This window comes from Mobula birostris, chromosome 7 (genome assembly GCF_030028105.1).
Source record: "Mobula birostris isolate sMobBir1 chromosome 7, sMobBir1.hap1, whole genome shotgun sequence".
NCBI classification, from domain to species: Eukaryota; Metazoa; Chordata; class Chondrichthyes; order Myliobatiformes; family Myliobatidae; genus Mobula; species Mobula birostris.
In genome coordinates, this window is record NC_092376.1 from 183,728,426 (window position 1) to 183,753,911 (window position 25,486).

The 25,486-nt window shown below is 42.3% G+C and overlaps 1 protein-coding gene across 4 annotated transcripts in view; it reads right to left on the reverse strand.

Annotated features, from left to right (window-relative positions):
- Positions 1-1,428: 1,428 nt before the first annotated feature.
- LOC140200617 (protocadherin-1-like) overlaps positions 1,429-25,486 on the reverse strand; it is a 514,369-nt gene continuing 490,311 nt past the window's right edge. For 3 of the 4 annotated variants that reach the window (XM_072264180.1, XM_072264179.1, XM_072264177.1), the window contains exon 4: positions 1,429-6,140. In XM_072264180.1, the coding sequence (XP_072120281.1) occupies positions 5,743-6,140 (398 nt within the window). In that variant the 3' untranslated portion in view covers positions 1,429-5,742. The remainder of the gene's footprint in view (positions 6,141-25,486) is intronic. The other variant, XM_072264178.1, reaches the window with a different exon arrangement.

A 25,486-nucleotide genomic window follows, 5' to 3' on the forward strand; every position in this document is an offset into this window, starting at 1 on the left:
TTACTTGGAGTAAGGTAGGCCCTTTATCTACAAAAGTATGTGCTGACATTGGAGAGGGTTCAAAGGAGGTTCATGAGAATGATTCCAGAATTGAAAGGCTTGTCATATGAGAAGCATTTGATGGCTCTGAGCCAGTGTTCACTGGAATTCAGATGAACGAGGGGTGACCTCATTGAAACATCGAATCTTGAAAGGTCTCAATAGAGTGGATATAGTGAGAATGTTTCCTATGGGAGGGAGATATCTCTAAGACCGGAGGACACCACCTCAGAATAGAGGGGGAGGTGTCCTTTTAGAAAATAGATAAGGAAGAATTTCTTTATCCAGAGGGTGGTGAATCTGTTGAACTAATTGCCACAGGCAGCTGTGGAGGCCAAGTCATTGGGCATATTTAAGGCAGAAGTTGATATATCCTTGATTAATCAGGATATGAAGTGATACAGAAAGAAGGCAGGAGATTGGGGCTGAGAGGGAAAATAGATCAACTATAATGAAATGGTGGTGCAGACTTGATGGGCCAAATGGCCTAATTTTGCTCCTTGCTCCTATATCTTATGGTCTTATAAGCACACATTACACATTGTTGTGCAGAAGGGTATCTCTGAATGCACAACGTGTCGAATCTTGAAGTGGATGGTCTACAGAGGCAGAAGTGTGTTTGCGTGTGCGCGTGTGTGTGAGTGTGTGTGTGTGTGAGTGTGTGCGTGCGTGTGCGTGTGAGTGTGTGTGTGTGTGTGTGTGCGTGTGTGCGTGTGTGTGACTGTGTGTGTGTGTGTGTGTGTGTGTGTGCGCGCGCACGCATGCGTGCGTGTGTGTGTGTGTGCGTGCGTGTGCGTGTGCGTGTGAGTGTGCGTGTGTGTGTGAGAGTGTGTGCGTGTGTGCGTGTGTGTGACTGTGTGTGTGTGTGTGTGTGTGTGTGTGTGTGTGTGCGCGCGTGCGTGCATGTGTGTGTGTGTGTGTGTGACTGTGCGTGTGTGTGTGTGTGTGTGTGTGTGTCCAGTCCTCAGACAGACACACAGAGCGGGAGTGCAGTAAATCAGCATGCACACAAACAATATGAAAACTTAATCAGCTTATATTTCACCATTACCCACTGATATAAAATCAAACCCAATGTGACAATTAGCATTGGTGTAGGCAACTTTGTACTGTAAATGTCCAGCTGCTCCAATGTTTTGTGTATAACATTTAAAAGACACTTGGACAGGTTAATGGACAGGAGGAAAGGTTAGGAGTATAAATGCGTGCGAATGGGATAGTTTAGGGCTGTTTGAGCAGAATGTCCTGTTTCCTTGCTCTGTTGGTCTATGACCCTATTCGATAACATACGGCTACTGTTCCCTAGCAGAATCCAACTCCTCAGAAATCCCAGAAACCTCCTGAACGGAGAGAGAGTCTCAAAGACAACAGATTTATCATTTTTCCATTTTATTGTAAAGCTTCAAGGAAGGAATAATTACAATGATTGTGTTTTCTCTCTGTTGATGGCTCAGCAAATGAGGGCCAAGAATTTGTTTACATGCTTAACATAGGAAAAAAAAAGATATAAACCAAGAGGAGGTGCTCACTGCCCACGCAAATCTCAATAAGTAACAGAGGAAGCCAGTGGATTAACTAGTGAAGCATTACGTGTTTCCAAACACCCTTAACAATATGGTCCAGATTATACATTTAATCCATCTAAAAATAGTAACATACTTCCATTTGCTGATTGTTTTTATATAAAAGCGACATTTACATGTACATAAAACTGTACAAAAAACATGGCATACAAGCAATTAAATTAATTATATAAATAGAACCAACATTGAAGTTCAAATCATCTAAACAGCAATCAGCTGCTTGTTCCTAGACAAATCTCATGGACTCTGGGTTTCCGCTTTCCACCCGTTCCCCAGTGTTGTGGGGACTCTTATCAGGGTGCTAACAGGATCTATACTATAGACTCACTGAAAGTACTGGTCCTCCTACAGATGCGTGTGCCACTGTAGTTCTGGTCCAGGGTATCACAGGGCAAGCTACACCGCGACACAATACTTTTATAAAATACATACATAGTCTACCGCTGTATCTGTTTCCTTAGGATGAAACACAAACAAAAAAAAATGCATCAACTACTTCTGCCTATAAATGCGTGAGAAGTGGCCTGTTCAGATACCACAAAGTTGTTCTGCCACCTCAACACATTCTGGGGATTTTTTTTTTGGTACCTGTATGTTCATGGTTGGGGTGTCTTTATCTTTTTGATTGTACCTGTAATTTGTCTGATTCCAAAATACTTCTTCATCAGTTAAACTGTATCTTAATCGTACTAAAAGGCACCTTTAGCATTTCACCTCAAGTCTTCTCAATGTTCAATCTTCCTAAATTTTTCAGCATTGATTTCAGATTGAAGGACGATGGTGAGATTTATCCAAGATTCTTCCAATTGTTACTCCAGCTTGATCCTTGACTACAGGTCAACCCCGTGAATGTGGGGAGCTGAGAAGCCCAAAGCAGACAGGCATCAAGGAGACCTTTCCTAGGGTAACACCTCCACTAATTCCTGAGAACTGGAGGTGCAGAGCCCTGGAAGTATGACCACTAATCCTCCTGCCTTCAATGCCACATCCATAGGCTCTCTTAATCCTGTTATGCCAAGAGCATCAAGCAAATTACTTGATCTGAGAAAAAAAGAGAGATCCTTTTTGAGACATTCCAGTGTAAATTGGATGGATTCAAGGTCTATTATACTATGCCAAGGCATCCATTAACTTTAATACACCAACATTTTTCCTCAGCGTAGACCCTTGGTCCTGAACAATGAACCATACATGTGTGAATGCATTGCAGGACACAGTAAGAAACTTGGATGAGTCAAATTGCGCCCCCCCCCATCACCCCCTCTGCCTGTATATTCTGACTCACATCTCCCCGCTTTTCATTTATCAAGGCACAAAGATAAAACCTGCTTCACTTCGGTCACAAACCCGGGAGGGGGGTAATCCTAGACCCAACCTGTTCATCAAATCATCAGGATTCTGCCACAGATAATGGAACGAGAACAAATGCCAACACACGCACACATACACACACAAAAAAAATGCAAATTTTTTATCATGAAAACTGAGCATTAATCATGCTAACATAACATTTTTTATATATACACCGCTGTCTATCTGAATCGAGTTTCACAAGTCGTGAAGCGGGTACAATTAGAAAGTGCGATATAACTGCAGACAATGACAGCAGTAGAAACAATAATTAGAGGAGGATCAGTGGGCCATTGAACCAAAAAGCTAAATGAAAATACTAGGCTGCAAAGCTCTGTTCCATAAATGGTTATAAAATGAGTTCAAAATGCCATAAGGTGTCCAGCTCCAAGTGGGCAATCAAGTAGGCTTGATGAATTTTGATGGGGTTTTGCGTTGGCTGGCTGGATGAGTAAAAGTGTTCACTACCATCCAGCGAGTAGACCCTGGTGTGTCATCACTGCACCAAAGTCAGCTGCCCAATCACATAACCAATGCATTGGTGGGAGGTCACCCAGCCTTCGGATCAGAAGAATCTATTATTTGTTTTGATTTAAGGTGGCACCGTGTTCAATGCCTAATAGAAACATCTCAGAGTAATGTAACTCTACTTGTCCATGTGGGCTTGGGAACCATTACTGCATCCATGGTCATGTGACACCTAGCAAAAGCCAAACATCTGCACACTCTACTATTCCCTCAAGAGGTTAATGCCTCCTCACCTCATTGTGAGAAGGGAATTCACAGATACACATGTCTAGAGACACAAACACACATACACACACAAACTCTCCCTCACACACACACACAACCACATTTCCCCTACAGATACAGGCACCCATCTACTAACACACCCACACACCCACCCATGCAGACAACTGCACACAACCACTCAAAAAGGACTACAGAGACTCACATGAGCACCTGCAGATGCATACTCCCAGCAAGGCATAGATTCGCTTACAACCACACACAACCAAAGTGACAGGCACATTCACATACACACAACCATATCCATTCACAGAGCACATATCTAGTCACAGGGACACTGACACCGAAAGATGCATAAGCACACACTTCAAATCAATTAGGGTAGGAACTTTTGTATGTGTAATGCTTTACAATATGTCAGGATCTCCTGTGAAAAGCTGCCATTTCCAGTGAGGCTCTGGTTTTGGCCTCAGATCCTGAGTTCTGAGCTCAGAAAGGGGTGAAGTATCTCCGTTGTCCCCTTGTGCTCATCTTCCACAGGAGCCAACATTACTTGCAGTCACGTTCATCCCAGGGGACCTCTGACACGACAAGGTGATGTACATGTCCACTTTTCAAAGGTCTGATCCTAAGCGATGTAGTGATAGAAACCACAACCTCCATGCAAGATACCAAAAGTAAAACAGTTCCACTTCCCAAAACAAAACAAATCATGTGAGAACACTGTGAATGGTGGAACAGATAAAGGTCAGGATTTACTGGTGCTATTTTCAATGCTCATTCACCAGCATGGCTCACTAAAAGTTTCTCACAGTTGTTACAGTTTCAAGATGGCTTTTCCATCAGTACCTTTAAAACTGTTTACACGAGGAAACAAATCTTTTTAGTTTAAGATGGGTTTGTTGAAATCAGCTGAGAAGCAGGAATGATGGAGCTGATTTTAGCTCTCCAACCTGGAACTGTCTGAGATGCAATTCATATTTTAACTGAAAGTCATTTTTCCACAAATGTACAGCAACCCTCCTGTACCACTGCATCGATTGGTCACCATAGCAAGGGCCAGCATTATGTCAGATGAGTTTTCCATGCACTGAGATGCCACATTTAAAACTACACGCGTGTCCACGTGTCCATGTATGTCATCTGGTTTATGTCTTCGGCCTCCTCACGTCCTATCAACATACACGCACACAAACACACAGGCTCCCCACTCACGTAGGGTGATGCATACCACTGAAACACACACACACACACTCCATACGTGTACCAAACACACATACACAAGCACAATCATGTACACACACACGCAAGCACATGAGCACTTCTGCCCGTGTATCAAATACTCACGCTTACACACACACACACACACAACTGTGTATGCACACACATATGTGAACACACAAGCACACTCATACAGTACCAAGCACACACTCAATCATGCAGATGCATGCACACACTCTCTCACAAACACAGTCTCATACATGTACTGATCACACATGAATATACACACAATCATGCAGGCTTTCACACACGAGCACGTGCGTGAGTGACCTCATGTGTACACACACATAGACACACACACACACACACACACACACACACACACACACACACACACACACACACTCTCATTCACACACACACACACACACAAACCCATAATTAAAAATAAATGATTTGACTGCATGCAGTTAAGAAGTTTGGCAGCAATGGAAACGATTGGGGTAAACAGCACCATGCTTGAGTTTTGACCACTGTTCTGCCTGCATTTTGTCTCTGTTGTCGGTGCTGGGTGGGGGTCAAGGCTGTGCCAACGTTATGGAAATCCCTGGACAACACACCATTTCAATCCCATCCATTCTTTGAAAAATTAAATTTTCCTTCGAATTGTAGTGCAGACAATAAAGCCTTTGTTTCTTTGCTTCTCCGAATGTTTCCCCTTTCATCTACCTCTTTAACTCTTGCACTTCCACTTAGCTGAAACGGCTTCAAACAGGCACAGAGCTGGCTCCATTGCTCCCTAGAGATAAATCTCACGCTTGGAATTCTGGGGGGCAGGCCCGGGGGCCTGTTGGTAGTCAGGGGGTTGGGTGAGTGGAATTTCTTCCAGAGTCGAATCCTTGCTGGGCTCGTGGTTTGAACCGGGGAAGGCACTATGCGTTGGTATGAAGCGGATGTTGGCCATCTTGGCATTACGGTCCTCAGGGATCCGAGGGCTCCCATTGGTCAGACGATCCTGGCTCCCCCGTTCTTCATAAGGCACAAAAGTGGACAGTTTGGGAACATTTTTCTGCTTCCTGTTGGGGGACGGTTGACCTGGCATCCAACAGGTATCTGAATGGCCAAACTCTGTGCAATCCCTTGTGCAGTTCCCCGTCATAGCCACGTCAGGCAGTGGTCGAAGATCTACATCGGCATATATAAAGGGAAATAAAAGCATTACTTTAATATACAGTCATAGAGTCATGCAGCACAGAATACAGAACATGGAAAAGCACAGTACAGGCCCTTCGGCCCACAATGTTGTGATAACATTTTAACAAACTCCACAGTCAATCTATCCCTTTCAGCCACAAAGTGCACTACTTTTCTTTTATCCATGTACCTAAGAGTCTTTTAAATGTCCTTAATGGATCTGCCTCAACCATCACTGCTGAATCCACCATTAAGAGCCCTCAAAGTTCAAAGTAAATGTATTATCAAAGTGCATATTTGTCACCATATATACCCCTGACATTATTTTCTGGTGGGCATTCAGAGTAAATCCCCAAAAACATAATAGAATCAATAAAAGACCACACCCAACAAAATGGATGAACAGCCAATGTTTAAAAGGCAACAACCTGTGCAGATGCAAAAGAAAATAATAATAATAATAATAATAACAATAAAAATAAAAAATAAGTAAGTAAATAAATAATAGAAATCAAGAGCATGGGGTGAAGAACCTTGATAGTGAGTCCACAGGCTGTGGGAATAGTTCAGTGATGGGGCAAGTGAAGTTGCGTGAAGTTGTCCCACTGACTCCAGAGCCCTGATGGCTGAGGGTAATAACTGTTTCTGAATCTTCAGCAATAGTTTCTGGTCTTGAAGACTCTTGCAAATATCAGTAGACTTATGGTGGAGAGCTTTCTGAACAGTTGCGTCACTGCCGAGTCTGGAGGCTTCAATGGACAGGATGGAAAAGGTTATAGAGGGTTATCTATTTCATTTAGAGATACTGCAGGATAGCAGGCCCAGGCCGTGCCACCCAGTTATAGCATATGACCAATTAACCTACTAAGCTGTATTTGTTTGGGTTGTGGGAGGAAATCAGAGTACCCGGAGGAAACCCACCCGATCATGGGGAGAATGTGCAAGCTTCTTACAGACAGCGGCAGAAATTGAACCCAGGTTATTGGCGTTGTAATAACATTGCACTCACCATTCCATTACCATGCCGACCGCCAAATGTTTGTAAGGCTCACCCTGCTCCATAACAGGCATAACCCTCCCTCACAACTAGATCTTCAAAAGGCGGTGCGGCAAGAACTTGGCACCCGTCAGTAAGGACTCTCACCGTCTGGGACCCGTGTGCTTCCCATGACTACCATCATGGAGGAGGTACAGGGGCCTGAAGAAGTCCACCCGATGTTTTAGCAACAGCTTCTTCCTCTCTACTAACATATTTCTGAATGGTCCATGAACACACGGACATTACCTCATTACTGCTCTTATACATTATTTATTTACTTTATCTATCTATCCGTCTATCCTACACCCTGAGCCGATAGGCTGGTCCTGGACTTATTTCATAATTTACTGGCATAATTTACATATTACTATTTAACTATTTATTACTATTTTCTATTACTATTCTATTACTATTTATTATTTCTATGACTAATACTATTTACTATTTACTAATAGTAATATTACTATTACTATTTCTATTACTATCTATTATTTATGGTGCAACTGTAACGAAAACCAATTTCCCCCGGGATCAATAAAGTATGACTATGACTATGACCTACCTAGGCTTTCAATTAAAACCAGGATGAGAGAGTGTATCACTCCTGTCCTAACTACTCTGCGCTGGCTTTCTGTATCGTTTAATTTTCTTGTTTTTAAAGCACTCAATGTTCTCAGACCGGAGTGCATCACAAAATCGCTTTTGTTTTATAACCCTGCTCAAGCTCTCAAGTCTTGTCTGCCAGTCTCTTAAATTTAAACAATCTCTCTCAAAAAATAATTGGCAGGTCAGCCTTTCTGAACTACGCTCCTGAACTGTGGAACTCAGTAGCTAAAGCGATAAGAGATGCAGACTCAGTTGACACTTCTAAACACCAGCTCAAAACCTACTTATTTAACCTTGCTTTCAACAAACATCCTTTTATTTACATGTTTGCACTTTATCCCATTGCAAAGCACTTTGAACAACATTGTCTGTATGAAAAGTGCTCCATTAAAAAGTTATTATCTATGTATCTATTTATTAGAAATTTTAAATAATGTATATGTATTTCAATGTACTGCTGCCACAAAGCTACAAATTTCACGACCTACAAATATGTAAAAAGCAAAAGTCTTAGGCACAGATACACAGCTAGGGTGCCTAGGACTTTTGCACAGTACTATATTTGTCAAGATAGAACGGAGAGTGAGTTTTAAATCTGATGGGAGCAAAGGGTATTGGGAATGGTGAGGGTGGGGCCCTGCAGGAGAGGTGTGGGACAGGTAGCAGAGAAGGAGTGCTGGTGTGGGGGTGGCTGGGTGCAGGCGCATGAAATGAAGGTTATTTGATTCCAAACTATTGATCATTACATAATGTTTCTCTGGTGCTTTCTGCTCACTTCCCTCTCGCTTCCCATTTTCCTAACCATGATTCCCCTTCTCACTCTCAGTCCACAATATATACCCATATGCCACACTCAGGTTGGAGGAACAACACCTTATATTCCGTCTGGGTAGCCTCCAACCTGATGGCATGAACATTGACTTCTCTAACTTCCGCTAAGGCCTCACCTCCACCTCGTACCCCATCTGTTACTTATTTTTATACACATATTCTTTCCCTCACTCTCCTTTTTCTCCCCCTGTCCCTCTGACTATACCCCTTGCCCATCCTCTGGGCTCCCCCCCCATGTCTTTCTCCCCGGACCTCCTGTCCCATGATCCTCTCATATCCCCTTTGCCAATCACCTGTCCAGCTCTTGGCTCCATCCCTCCCCCTCCTGCCTTCTCCTATCATTTTGGATCTCCCCCTCCCCCTCCCACTTTCAAATCTCTTACTAACTCTTCCTTCAGTTAGTCCTGACGAAGGGTCTCGGCCTGAAACGTCGACTGTACCTCTTCCTAGAGATGCTGCCTGGCCTGCTGCGTTCACCAGCAACTTTGATGTGTGTTGCTTGTATTTCCAGTATCTGCAGAATTCCTGTTGTTGTGATAATTTTTTTTTGCAGCAGCAGCAGTACAATGCAATACATAAAATTACTACAGTACTGTGCAAAAGTCTTAGGCACCCTAGCTATATGCATGTGCCTAAGACTTTTGCACAGTACTGCACGTACTTATCTATAAGAATAAATTTTATGTATTGTAATGTACTACTGCCACAAAGCAACACATTTCATGACAAATGCCAGTGAAAATAGACCTGATCCTGTTTCTCATTCTGATTCTATTGCTCTGACACAAGGTAAATGTCGAAATGATAACCGGATCCACATCTTTTGTATGCACTCAGCAATTTTATCTCCCAGTGATGAGATGACCTTTGAACACTGATGTCAGGGTCCCGATGAAGCATTTCCTAGATTAGTAATTCATTGCAATTCTCAGAAAAATACACGCTCAGATCGGCAAGTAACTTGCAGACTGACATCTATCAATGGGAGCACGAGAAATATCATACAGATAGGAATGGTAAATGGTGATAAAAAAAAACAGAGAGCTCAGAAAAAAAGGAGTGCTCAGCAATGTTCTTACATAATGGCACTGGCTTGATGGTGACATGAAGTTAAACTCATGCCAGACACCTCCTGGCTCTCTGCCCACACATCCATTATTAATGGATGAGCCTTGGCACTTCAGGCTGGAAAAGTGAGAGGAAAAGGATTGTATACAAAATCCGTTCACGGACTGACCCTGCACCGAGAAGCAATCTACTGAGTCCTGCTTTAGCTGTATCCCCTGGCGATTGCTTTTCTACCTTAAACACCTATCCAGCATTGGAAAATAAAAACCTTTAATTGCGTTATCCAATCTATAAGGACAACTCTTACTTGGTGGTAGGGATCACAGATTTCAGATTCAGATTCACTATTCCATTACACAAGTGAAAGGAGGATCAAAATAGTTGTTGTTCCAGATCTGTGCAGCATATCAAAACACATTAAGTTAAAGAACACAATACAGGTGTCCCCCGCATTTCAAACGTTTGCTTTACGAAGCCCCACTGTTACGAAAGACCTACATTAGTACCCTGTTTTCGCTAACAGAAGGTGTATTCACTGTTACGAAAAAGGCAGCGCGCGAAAAAAGCAGCGCGCGATAAAAGGCAGTGTGCGATAAAAGGCAGCGCGCACCCCGAGCAGCCGCACTCCCCCGGATTCGGAACTGCAATCTCGCCAGCATTGCTTAAACATGTACCTCTGAGCAGCCGTTAGCAAGGTGAGTTCTATGGTATCGGAAAAGCTTGAAAGAGCTCGTAAGGGTGTTAAACTTAGCGTAAAACTAGACATAATTAAGCTTTTTGATTGTGGTGAACGAAGTAAGAACTAAGTGCGTTTGGCTTGTGGAAGTTGATGAAGATGATGTTGAAGAGGTTTTGGCATCCCATGACCAAGAACTGATAGATGAAGAGCTGATGCAATTGGAAGAGGAAAGGATAACAATCGAAACCGAGTGAGTAATGATAAAGTACGACTTTAATTTTGAAAGGGTACGTAGCTTTAGGGCATATTTGCAGGATGGTTTGAGTGCTTAAAAAAACTGTATGATTGAAAAATGTGCGAGGCTCAGCAGTCAAGCAAGCCTTCCACATCAGCCACAGCAGACGACGAACCTCGACCTTCAACATCGAGGCCGACAGAGATAGGAGAAGATAAGTTGCCTGCTCTAATGGAAACAGACGACGAGATGACACCCCAGTGTCCCACCACTCCAACCCCCAGGCCACGGACAGATACCGATTCGCAGAGAATGCAGCAGTAGCCGGGAGACACACAGCACATCTTTAAGAAAAAAGCCGAAATAAACATGCTAATTAATTAGATGCTGCTGACACATATTTGTCGGTCCAGATCAGAAGCGATGCAATCGGCAATCGGCACTGATCTGGGCTGACATTTACGTTCCGGGCGGCACCTAATTAATTAGCATGTTTATTTTGATTTTTTTCTTAAAGATGTGCTGTGTGCCTCCCGGCTATCGCTGCATGCTTCGCGGATCAGTATCGGTTCGCTGCCTGGAGGGTGGGAGCCACTGCACCACCCAAACTCTGACGACACACCACCATCAGTGTGCTCCGCACTGTCCCAATTCCAGTAAGTGATACTACACTGTACATACATTATTTCTACTTTATATCGGCTGTGTATTTTTACGTGTTACTTGGTATGATTTGGCAGCTTCATAGCTTAAAGATTACTGGAGAGCGCTTGCGCCGTGTTTTTGCCAACGGCGCTCGCATGGGATTTTCGCTACGGAGAACAGTTCAAGCAATAGTTGTGGAAAAGTATTTCTACTTTATATAAGCTGTGTATTTATCATATCATTCCTGCCTTTACTATATGTTACTGTTATTTTAGGTTTTATGTGTTATTTGGCATGATTTGGTAGGTTATTTTTGGGTCTGCGAACGCTCACAAAATTTTCCCATATAAATAAATGGTAATCGCTTCTTCGCTTTACGACATTCCAGCTTATGAACCATTTCATAGGAATGCTCTACCTTCGGATGGCGGGGGAAACCTGTAATAAAATAAAACATAATGAATATAAATACAGTACTGTACAAAAGTCTTGGGCACATATATATCCCTAACAAACCTAAGACTTTTACACAGTACTGTATTTGTCAATGTGGAGCAGAGAGCAAGTTTGTAGATCTGCCAGGAGCAAAGGGTGTTGGGCATGGCGAGTGCGGAGTGCTGTGGGAGGGGTGTGAGACAGGTGGGAGGGAAGGAGTGCCAGGGGCTGTGGGTGGCATGGATGCAGGAACACCCAGCCCTGAGAAACCAGGCAAGGTGATTAGATTCCAAACAATTAGTTTATTGATCATCACAGAATGTCTCTCTGGTGCTTCCCGCACCCTCCTCTCTCCCTTCCCCTTTTTCCAAACATAATTCCCCTCTCCCTGACCCCATCGCACTCTCAATCCACAGTACAGACCCACATCAGAATCAAGTTTTTAATCACCACTCACGTATGTCATGAAATCTGTTTTTTTCTCATGCTCCATCTTCCTTTAATATCAGATTCCATCATTTTCAGTCCTTTGTCACTTCAACATATCACATGCCAGCTCTTGTTCCAAGTTTTCCCTTCACCTTTTTAAACCACCTCCCCTTTCTCCTTCCAGTCAAGATGGAGGGTTTTGTTCATCTCCAACCACAGATACTACATGATCCATGGAGTTCTTCCAGCTTTTCGGGCATTGTTCCAGATCTCAGCATCTGCAGCCTTGTGCCTGCACCTAACTTCTCATAGACTATCTGCTCCTGAAACCCTGAATACCCTCAGTATGAAGTGCCAGTTCATGTTGGGAATGAGTACATATCTCTTCTGTCACTGGATCAATAATTGGGCTGCTCTGGTTTTCAAGGGTTGCTGGGCAGTGGCTCAAAGGGCTGAAGGGCCTATTCTGTGCTGTGCCTCTAAATAAATAACACTACAGATATTGGAAATTTAAATTAGAAGATCTGAAAGCTAACAATCAATATCACTCACAATGCATTATTATTTGTGAGTGAATAAATTAGATGTTGTTTCTCCACTGCTACAACAGTGACTACACCGAGCTCTTCAGCGACTGCAAAGTGACCTTAGTTTGTAAGTAATACTAAGTTAAGGCATATAAATTGCTGGAACTGGTAAGAGTGAGAGGCAGTGTTTCAGGTCAGTGGTCCTTCTGCAGCAAATGGTTCTGACATGAGTTCATGAACCTGAAGTGTTAACTCTGCTTTTGTCTCTGTGGATGCTGCATGACCTGCTGTGTGTGTCCAGCAGGCTTTGACCTCAGTCAAGAACAATCACTGTCAACTGAATTAAATATTTCAAATCCAAAATAATTTTTTTCTAACTTACATGCAATTTGTTAGCAGTTATAAGTAATACTGACTTAATAGCAAATCATTAAATAATAATTGCTTGATGTACAATTTGCTCATCAATTAATCCAGTGATGGTGAAAGTCTAGTCTGGTCTCTTCTCATTTTCAATTTTAAAATCTCTTCAAGGAAAGTAATCATAAAATCCATCAATTAAAACAAGTCAAAAGCAGGGATCATAAAATGAGGATTTATACTGTTTTTATAAAACCATAAGACATTATATAGAAGCAAAATGAGAATCAGAATCAGATTGAATGTCATATGTCGTGAAATTCAATTTTTTGTGTGGCAGCAGCACAGTGTAATATATAATAATAAACCTATAAATTACAATAAGAAAATATACATTAAAACGAATTAAATGAGTTGTGCCAAAAGAGAGCAAGAAAAAAGAAAGAAAATTGTGAGATAGTGTACAGTCCTGTGGAAAAGTCTTAGGCATGTATATATATCTAGGTTACTTAGGACTATAGCACAGTACTGTAGTAATTTTAGGTATTGCACTGTACTGTTGCTGCTGCAAAAAACAAATTCATCAGGACTGGAAAAGAAGGGGGCAGAAGCCAGAATCAGAAGGTGGCGGGTGGGGTGGGGGGGGCGGGGAGTGGAAACAGTATAAGTTGGCAGGTGATAAGTGAGACCAACTGAAGGAGAAGGTGGGTGGATGGGGGTGTGAGGATGACGTAAAAGCTATCCCCCCTCAAAAAGCCTGCAGGTTCCCCTCCAAGTTGCACTTCACACTAACTAGGAAATGTATTGTTGGTCCTTCCTCACCAGTGTACCTCAATCGCCTGAGTCCCTCTCCAACAACGCCTGGAATTATCTTCACTTATGTCAGGAGTTCCCAGCCTGGTATCAATGGACGCCTTGATTAATGGCATTGGTCCATGCCATAAAAAAAGGAATTCCTGACTTAGGTATAGACTTAATGGGCTTAAAAATTGATGGATACAGCCCTTCACAGGAGAAGTCCTCCCCATATTGAGCATATCTACAAGGAGCACTGCCACAAGAAAGCATTATCTGTCATCAAGGACCCCCATTACCCAGGCCACGCTCTCTTCTCACAGGGGCACAGGAGCCTTAGATCCCATACAACCAGGTTCAGGAACAGTTATTACCCTATAACCATCAGGCTCCTGAACTGGTTAACTTCACTCACCTCAGCACTAAACTGACACTCAACACTGAGATAACTCCACAACCTATCGACTCAATCTCAAGGTCTCTACAACTCATGTTCTCAGTATTATTTATTTACTTGTTTATTGTTATTTGCACGATTTATCTTGTTTTGCACATTGGATGTATGCCAGTCTTTGTTTATGTCCGGATTTTCATAGATTCTATAATATTTCATTATTTTCCAGTAAAGGCTTGCAAGAAAATGAATCTTAAGGTATATGGTGACATATAAATTTGATAATAAATTTACTTTGACTTTGAATGGTCTCCCTGCTATTGTAATAAAATCTGAATGGTTCAAGAAGGTAGCAATCACCATCTTTTCATGGGCAATAAATGTCGATCTTGCCAACGATGCCCATATCCCATGAGTAAATCTAAAATATGACCAGAGAGATTTGTGACAGAGCGGAGATAAGGGTTGTGTCAACAAGTGACAGCTGCTGACGAGAAATTAGTAATTATCAATCACCTTTAACAACAGGTCTGCAACCAGTGATAAAAACTGCAAACACAAGCCACATGTACCAGGCCCGTAACCAAGGAGACAATGAAGACCCTATAATCACTGCTTATTGATTTCCCATTTACTTCACACCACAAAAAGAGACAACAGTGACTTGGAGGGAGTTTGGCTGACAGAGACATCTGATTATTATCGACATTAACTCCAGGCGCTAAGGAGCAGCAGCCTTCTGTTCACTGTTTCTTTTTCACGTAGACCTCCATGAAGTTCTGTTTAAGGCATCATTTCATAAATGAGGGTCAAGAACTGATGACCCTGCCTGAGGGATCTGCATTTTCTTAGTATCAAAATAAACTTTATTGTAATAAGAATAATTAATTACAATAAACCATGCAATGCCTTACATTTGTAGTCAATGCATTATGTCATATCTGTTGCATTCCTTAAAACCAATAGGACTATTGCCACTCATGTGCCATTCACCCCTGAGGTGAACCACTACTACAATAATTGAGGGGCTTCCTCACCCAACTCATCCCCCTTCTTTCCAGCAGCAGGAGAACCCTATGCTGTGATCCTTCCCCATGGGAGCTTTGCAGTGGCTGCACCAAGCTTTAGTGTGTCCGTCAGCACATACCCTTACAGCTTGGAATGTGCCAGTCGGCAGCATTCCTCCATGGACAACTCGATGAGCTGACAGACCAGCAGGTTTTGGCCAGACCAAAGGAGTAGTAATGTGTAGAACATTGTACAGAGAACCAACAAAGAGAGGGGGACTAAGTACCTTCTCTTTGTCATGCCATTGACAATGTGCTTTTCCATAGCATCTTTAACTGGGTACACGTGTCATTGCAAGAGCAGGTTTGACTCGCACTGATACTGAGTTCTAGAGTTTAAAAGTTAATGAATTACATTTGTGCTCACTGACATTACGTGCAGGCAAAAAAACGGGAACAACTTGCATCCAGTAAGTTCCTGAAAGCCACAATGAATCGATAGAGAGGAATAAACAGTTAATCATAAATATGAGAAATTCTGCAGATGCTGGAAATCCAGAGCAAACATACAAAATGCTGGTCAGGCAGCCTCTATGGAAAAGTATAAACAGTTGATGTTTTGGGCCGAGACTCTTTATCAGGACTGGAAAGGAAGGGGGAATGAAGCTGGAATAAAAAAAAGATAGGTGAGCTTGAGATTTCCATCATTTGCAGAACCTGTGTTTATAATTTGTTGCTCCACTGTGAAGTCTTTTTGAGGTGTGCCCACCTTGAAAAGTTTAAATCTTCTCTTTGATGGGAGTTCAGTGAAACCCTCTCTCATTGGTATCCTCTGTAATTTCAGCTGCTCGCTTGACTCGTTGCCAGCTTATGCTCCATCCCCTTCCACCGCCCCCCCACACATTTTATTCTGGCTTCATCCTCCTTCCTTTCCAGTCCTGATGAAGGGTCTCAGACTGAAATATTGATTGTTTATTCTTCTCCATAGCTGCTGCCTGACCTGCTGCGTTCCTCTAGCATCTTGTGTGTGTTGGTCCAGATTTCCAGCATCTCATTTTACAATGAGCTGAATGACCAATCAGCTACTTTCAACATTGTCGGTCAAGATAATAAACTACTGAGGAGGTCACTGGGATCCTAATTAGCTTTGCCAAATGCCAGTAGATTCTTACACCCAGTTGATCAGGCAATTGAGTATCTAGAGTCTTCAAGTCATCCAATACAGAGGCAGGCCCAGTGACCCATATTGTTTATGCTAACCATTTTGCTTGCCTACACTAAACCTTTTTTCCCTGCATCAAGTCCATATCCTTTCATTGCTTGCCTACTTAAGTCCTTGTCTAAATACCTCTTAAAGATAGTAATGGCATCTGAATTCACCACCTCCTATGGCAATGTGTTCTGGATATCAATCACTCTCAGAGGGTGGTGAGAGTGCAGAATGAGGGGCCAGTGCAATTGGTGCAAGTGTGCTTGATCTCAATACTTAAGAGAAGTTTGGAAAGGTACATGGATGGTAGGGCTATGGTAGGGTTATGGTGCCAGTACAGGTCGAAGGTAGCAGGCAATTTAACTGGTTCAGCATGGTCTAGGTGGGCCAAAACACCTGTCTCTGTCTGTACTTTCCTATGATTTTGATTCTCAATGGAAAAACTTATCCCTCATTTAAATCTCGTTTAAACTCTTCCCTTTCATCTTACGCAACGTTCTCTTATTTTTATCACTCCAACTGTGAGTAAAGGATTCTGCCTAGGCCTCTCAGCATTTTACATGCCTCCCTCAGGTCACTCTTCTGCCTCCTTTGATCTATGGGAAACAAGCCTCAACGATCTGATCTTATGATCTAAATAAAGTTCTCCAATTCTACTTTACTAACAGCAAGTTTTCATGGCCCTTACTAATCAAAAACCTGTCAAGTTCTGCCTTAAGTATAGACCAAAAGGGTCCATAAAACATCAGAGCAGAATTAAGCCACTTGGCCCATAGAGTCTGCTCTGCCATTCCATCATGGCTGATTTATTATTCCTCTCAACCCCATTCTCCTGCATTCTCCCTGTAACCTTTGATCCCCTTACTAAACAAGAACCTATCAAGTTCAGCTTAAAATACACCCAATGACTTGGCCTCCTCTGTTGCCTGTGGCAATGAATTCCACAGATTCACCACCCTCTGGCTAAAGAAATTTTACTTCTTCTCTGTTCTAAAATAACGTCTCTCTATTTTGAGGTAGTGCCTCCAGGTTCTAAACTCCCCCTCTATATAAAACATTCTTCCCACTTTTCACTCTATCTATGCCTTTCAACAGTCACTAGGTTTCAATGACATTGCCCGCATTCTTCTAAACTCCAACAAGTATAGGCCCAGCACAACAAACACTCCCTATACATAAATCTTTCTATTTCTGTGATCGTTCTCGTGAACATCCTTTGCCCCCTCTCCAATGCCAGCATATCCTTTCTTAGCAAAGGGAGCCAACACCATTCACAATACTCCAAGTGTAGTCTGACCATAGCTTATAAAGCCATTATATACCCAGTGACTTGGTCTCCACAGCTGTCTATGGCAATGAGTTCCACAAATTTACCACACATGTGACTAAAGAAATTCCTCCTCATGCATGGGCAGTAGAAGAGGTGAGTATCCATGCAATTCTGCCAAGCTAATAATTATGTTGTTCATACACAAACCAACTTTGTGGCATGATATGAGCAATGTTAAAATCATTTTTTATGTACTCTCTCTTTATACGCAAGGGCAAGCAGTGAAGCAATGCAATGCATTTAACATAGAACGTCGAACACTACAGCACGGTACAGGCCCTGCAGCCCATGGTGTTGTGCCAACCTTTTAACCTGCTCCAAGATCAATCTAACATTCAGTTAATTTGTTCAGCTCAAAGGCACGACAATTTGTGGGCTGAGCCTCAGTGAGCATCCTCTCCACATCAAATGTGCGGAAAAGCCTGCAAAAGTAATGGATGCAGTCCAGTCCACCACAGGGAAAGCTCTCTCTCCAGCATTGGGCACATCTACAAAGTGCGCTGCCACAAGAAAGCAGCATCCATCATCAAGGATCCCACCATCCAGGCCATACTCTCTTCTTGCTGCTACCATAGAGAAGAAGGTACAGGAGCCTTTAGGCTCTACACCACCAAGATCAAGAACAGATATTACCCTTCAACCATCAGGCTCCTGAACCAGATTGGATAACTTCACTCACCGTAACACTGAACTGATTCCTGGAGTAGTAGCTTAGGAGAGTCAATGGTGCCTAACGGTGGCTCCTTTGTTTGCAGCTTTGGAAACAACTCTATTTCTATCTTTAATATCTCTATTTTTCTGTTTCAGGTTCTTTTGAAGATTCTGACCTGGAGTTACACCCTGATTTCGGTTCTCTGGGGAATGGGACCCACTCTCGGGGTTTCACGACAGACCGTTATTCAGCATGCCAAGGGCACTTCCTAACAGCTTCGCTCGCCTTCATAGGTCCGAGATCTTGTGGCTCTGGAGGTGAGCGGATCGCAGGCCGGTGCCCTGGAACGAGCTCGGTGTGTCGTGGGAGTCAGAAGATCTACAGCTGTCTGGCCAGAGACCTGAGATCTTTGGGCACAAAGCTCGGAAAAAAACGACGCAACAGGCTTTTAACATCATAAACCAGCGAGTTGTTTTGTTATGCCTCCCCTCTCGCTGTGAAACGGAGACATCTTATTGGGGAGAGAGAGAGTCTGTGGTATGTCGAATACTGGGTGAACGAGTAGTCTTTGGGATACTGCAAGTCTGTGTCATTGCTGCAGACTTGAGTGCTCAGCGGTGGGGTGCCGAAGGGTTTTTTTTGCCAGTGGGGGAAGGGGGGATTGTTGCTTGCTGTTGTTTACACGCGGGAAGGAGGGAAGTTGGGGTTCTAACTTGTAACTGTCATTCATTCTTTGGGGCACTCCTCTGTTTTCGTGGATGGTTGTGAAGAAAAAGCATTTCAGGATGTATATTGTATACATTTCCCTGACATTAAATTTACCTTTGAAACCTACGGACTCACCTTCAGGGACTCGACAACTCATGTCCTCAGACTTATTTATTTGTTTGTTTGTTCATTTATCTATTTATTTATCCACCCATTCATTTGTCTATTTATTTATTTACTGATTCTGATATTTGTTTTTTCTGTGTTTGCACAGATTGTCTTCTTTTGCACATTGGCTGTCGGTCATGTTTGCGTGTATCTTTCATTAATTTCATTGTATTTATTTGTTCTACTGTGAATGCCTGCAAGGAAATAAATCTCAGGGTAGCATATGATGACATATACATTTGATAATGAATATACCTTGAACTTTGAACTTCCACCCTGTTTCAACTACTCGCAACATGTTAGAATTGTAAAGCCTTGAGTTAACAAAGGCACAGATGACAGTGGAGATTAAAACACGGTTATGATGACAGTATAGTTGGAAGTACATCTCAGTGTCAAAGATGACGCCAGTGCGATGAATAATCTCCTTGTCAAGAGTTTTAAACCGATGTCAAGATAACATTTCTTCTATAGGGAAGGTGCACACGTTCTCAGCGATGCTAACAGAGACAATGAGTTTATCTATAAGAGAGAATTTATATATGGGTCTTTTGTTCATAAGACTGCACACTACAGCTGCAGTGAACCAGATACAATTACAAGGAGGTATTTGAAGAGACACACATGTACATTGACACCTTTAAGTGCTCTCTAATATGATTCCTGATTTTATGGAAATTGGATCAGTTCTGAAAAGACTCTTTGCCACTTTATGAGATTCCCATCACTGGAAGTGCTTAGATAGACAAATAAAACCGCAGCTGACTTTGTGTGAAGAATGGATAAAATAGCACTTGTGACATTCACACAATATCTAGATTGGTTTACATGAAATTGGATATTGCTGGAGCTTATCCCATACGCAAACTTTCCCCTTCCCTAGTTCACCTCCAGGAAGGGGCAGGAGGGTGAACCTGCACCACTCTACAGTGTATTGGGGGATCAGTGGTGGAGAAAGTCAGCATCTTAAAATTCCTGAGTGTTAACATATCGGATGATCTATCCTGGTCCCACTAACTATACTAGTGTTACGCTGTTTACTTTTTAACTTGTGTTGTAAGTGCACTTTATGCTAAGTGTCAATCTTCTGTAATATATTTATTATTTGTTAATTTTTTGTGGTAATATTACTTTGTGCTGTGTGTGAGATATATGTACTATGTTGTGCAGAGGATCGTTGTTTCACAATGCAAAAGTCGTAAGCACAAATATATACTGTAGCCAGGGTGCCTAAGACTTTTGCACAGTACTGTATTTGTCAAGGTGGAGCAGAGAGCAAGTTTGTAAATCTGGCATGAGCAAAGGATGTTGGCAATGGCGAGGGTGGAGAAACGATGGAGGGGTGTTGGATAGGTGGCAGAGAAGGAATGCTAGGGTGGTGGTGTGATTGCAAACTCACCCAGTCCTGAGACACCAGGCAAGGTCATTTGATTCCAAACTATTGATTTATTGGTCATTACAGATTGTTTCTTTGGTGCTTCCCACTCCCTCTCTTTTACCTTCTCCTTTTCCAAATCATTATTCTCCTTTCCCTGCCTCCTTCTCACTCTCAGTCCACAATAGAGACCCATATCAGAATCAGGTTTATCATCACTCACATATGTCATAAAATTTGACCCTTTTTGCAGCAGCAGCAGTACTGTGCAAAAATCTTAAGCACCCGAGCTATGTATATGTGCATGAGATATTGCTCCATACTGAATGGTTGAATGACAATAATCTTGAGACTGAGCTTGAACGTGAACCAAATGCAGTCGCAAGGAAGGCAAACCAATGTCCCAACCTTTTTTAGAAAGTTTGGCGTGTCATTTAACACTTGAACAAGCTTCCAGGGAAGCACTGCTGGAAGTATCCTGACTTGTTCATCGTGGTCCGGGATGGCAATTTGAATATGAAGCTGCAGACGATAGTGGACTCAGCCCAATACATCCCTCCCCACCAGTGTTAATACTTATATGAGGTGCTGCCTCGAGAAGGCTATTCCTTTCAACCATTCACTTATTGAGTCAACCTGCACAACCCTCATTACTACTTCAAATATAGCAGGACTGTGACCACTTTACACTACAATGGACTTACAATGGACAGAAACAGACCCTTCAACCCATCTAGTTCATGCAAACCTGATCTTCTGATTAATTCCATCTACTGCACCTGGACCATAACCCTCCATATCTCCCTCATTCATATCCAAACTTCTCTTAAATGTAACATTTGAATCTGCATCAACCACTTCTGCTAGCAACTCATTACACACTGGCCCCAACCCTTTGAGTGAAGAAATCTCGCCCCAGGTTCCCCTTAAACATTTCGTCTTTCATGCTCAACTTACGACCTCTAGTTCCAGTCTCACCCAATCTGACAGGAATAATCCTGCAAGCATTCACCACTCATAATTTTATATACCTCTGAAAGGTCTCCTCTCATTCTCATGCACGCCAGGGAAGAAAGTCCTAACCTGTTCAAACTTCCCCTATGGCTCAAGTCCTAGCAACATTCTTGTTAGCTTTCTGTGCATTCCTTCAAGCTTATTGCTATCTCGTGGTTAAGTGCCATGCCACCTCAAGACAGCTAATTCTGAAGCTCCTTCAGCAACTCCGCTTTATGAGGTTCATCAGACAGGTTCAAGCCCAAGGTCATATATCAAGAATATAGCTTTAATTCCATTAATGACATACCACAACCTCTGGCCAGTAAGGTTGCAATCAGAAAGATAACATGTTAAATCATTGACAAGCTTTGAAGTCTTGTTTCAAATTCAAGTTCAAATTCAAGTGTCTTGTCATCTGACTGTCCCCACAGTACTGTATAAAAGTCTTAGACATATACATATACTGTATAGCAAGCATGCCTACGACTTTTGCACAGTACTGTACACACAACCAAATGAAACAACATTCCTCTGGACCATGGTCACCACAAGACATATACATACAACAAATAAAACAAAATATTACCACAAATAAGTTAATTAAGTACAGTATTGTATAAGGGTTTCTGCTGAACGGTTACAGCCCAAAACGTCAATTGTACTTTTTCCCATAGATTCTGCCTGGTCTGCTGAGTTCCGCCAGCATTTTGTGTGTGTTGCTCGGATTTCCATCATTTGCAGGTTTCTCTTGTTTGTATGTACTCTTATTTCTGTTTCCCAAACATCGTCCTATTATAACCAATATACAGTACGGTACAAAAGTCTTGGGCACATACATATAGCAAGGGTGCCTAAAACTTTTGCACAGTACTATATTTGTCAACGTGGAGCAGAGAGCAAGTTTATAAATTTGTTGGGAGCGAAGGGTGTAGGGAATGGCGAGGGTGGTGTGCTGCAAGACGGGTGTGGGACAAGTGGCAGAGAAGGGGTGCCATGGGTGCAGACACACCCAGCCCTGAGACACAGGGAAGGTCATTTGAATCCAAACAAGTGACTTATTGATTACAGAATGTATTCTCAGGGATGTTTATGATGACGTTCATGTACTTAGATAATAGATTTACTTTGAACTTTGAACTTTGCTTCCCACTCCCTCCCCTCTCCCTTCTTTTCCCAAACATCATTCCCCTTGCCCTGCCCCCTTCCCACTCTTGGTCCACAATAGAGACCCATATCAGAATCAGGTTTATCATCGTTCACATATGTCATGAAATTTGTTTTCTTTTGTGTGTCAGCAGTACAGTGCAATACACAAAATTACTGGAGTACTGTACAAAAGTCCTAGGTACCCTAGCTATATCTATCTATCTATGTCTATCTATATATATATATATATATATATATATATATATATATATATATATGCCCAAGACATTTGCACCATTCTGTACAATTCAAAAATGCATGTAGTGCACAGCACAGGTAAACAGTAAACAATAAATTCCTAGTGACAAGACCTCGGTGGTGGCAGGGTATTCATTAGTCTCACAGCCTGAGGGAAGTAGCTGTTACCCAGTCTGACAGTCCTAGTCCTGATGTTCCTGAAACATCTTCCTGTTGGTAGTTTCTGTCCCTCACAAAGTGTTGTCTCGAAGATATTCACATTTTGGCTTGTTCTTGGTTAAGGCAAATACATAGCCCTTTCGCAGTTGCCTCTGTTGTCAGATTTCTCTGTAGTAAAAGCATTAGGCATCACAATTGCCTCTGGGAGAATTTGTCCACATAACAGCAGACTCCTGTCCCTCTACATGAGCCAGCTGTGTCTCTGTGGGCTGCACGCACACATGCCTCAACAAGGCACAAGTTTGTGGGTTCAAATCCCACTGTAGATCCCTGGTCACACAAATCCAGCCTGACACTCTCAGTATTTCATAGACTGCTGTATTGTTTTTAGATATGACGTTAAATCAAGGTGTGCTGTGCTCCCTCGAGTGGATAGAAATTATCCCCCGACTCAGTTTCAAAGACATTTTTCCTCACGTTTGTTTTTCAGTCTTCACTAATTCATGAGGAGCACAAGGAGTGTGGGACATGTGGCCAGAGGAGTGGGTGGAATCGAATTATTCAATCCAGCACTGAGTCCAAGGTACTATTCAAAGCTTTTCCAAACTGCATCCATCACTAAGGACCCCCATCATTTAACACATGTCTCTCTTCTCATTTCGGCCATCAAGGAGGAGGCACAGGAGTCTGAAGGCACACACTCAGTGTTTCAGGAACAGCTTCTTTCCCTACACCATCAGATTTCAGAATGGTCAATGAACCCATAAACACTACCTTACAATTATTTTTCCTCTTTTTGCACTACATATTTAAGTATTTAAAAATATATATACTTATTGTTATTTATCGTTTTTATTATTATGCATTGCAAAGTACTACTGCCAAAAAACAACAAATTTCATGACATATGCCAGAAGTATTAAGACTGCAACTGATTTTGATCGTGTTCAAAGATCAAAGTAAATTTATTATGAAAATATGTATATGTCACCAAATATTACGCTGAGATTAATTTTCTTGCAGGCACCACAGTAGAACAAAGAAGTACAATAGAATCAATGAAACCTACACACAAAGACAAATACAAAAAGACACAAATCTCTGGTCTGTGGCATGGTGCAAGAGGACTGAAAAATTGCAAATATCAATTCACTCTTTAAGAAAGGAGGAAGGAAGCAGAAAGGAAGTTATCGACTAGTTAGCCTGACCTTAGTGGCTGAGAAGATGATGGTGTCAGTTGTTAAGGATGAGGTTATGGAGTACTTGGAGACATAGGACAAGATAGGACAAAGTCAGTATGGTTTCCTTAAGCAACACACACAAAATGCTGGAGGAACTCAGCAGGCCAGGCAGCATCTATAGAAAAAAAAGTACAGTTGACGTTTCGGGCCAAAACTCTTCCGCAGGACTGGCCCGAAATGCCAACTGTACTTTTTCTCCATAGATGCTGCCTGGCCTGCTGAGTTTCTCCAGTATTTTGTGTGTGCTGCTCAAACCTCCAGCATCTGCAGATTTTCTCTTGTTTATAGTTTCCTTAAGGAAAGATCTTGCCTGGCAAACCTGTTGGATTTCTTTAAAGAAGTTTCAAGTAGGATAGATAAAGAGGATGCAATGGATATTGTATATTTGGACTTTCAGAAAGCCTTTGGCAAGGTGCCACACATGAGGCTGCTTACCAAGTTAAGAGTCCATGGTATTACTGGCTCAGTTAGAGCATTGACTGATTGGTAGGACACAGAGTGTGGGAATAAAAGGATCCTTTTCCAGTTGGCTGCCAGTGAATAGCGATGTTCCTCAGGGGCCAGTTTTGGGACCATTTCTTTTTATGCTGTGTATCAATTATTTAGATGATGGAATAGATGACTTTGTTGCCAAGTTTGCAGATAATATGAAGATTGGTGGAGGGGCAGGTTGTGTTGAGGAAACAGGTAGGCTACAGAAGAACTTAGACAGATTAGCAGAATGGACAAGGAAGTGGCAAGTGAAATACAGTGTTGGAAAATACATGGTCATGCATTTTGGTAGAAGAAAGAAATGCACAGACTATTTTGTAAACTGGGAGAAAATCCAAAAATCTGAGATGCAAATGGACCTGGGAGTCCTTGTGAAGAACATCCTTAAGGTTAACTTGCAGGTTGAGTCAGGCTGAAGGCAAATGCAATGACAGCATTCATTTCAAGAGGTCTAGAATACAAGAGCAAGGATATGATGCTAAGGTTTATAAGGCACTGGCGAGGTTTCTCTCTGAGTACTGTGATCAGTTTTGGGCTCCCCATCTAAGAAAAAATGTGTTGGCA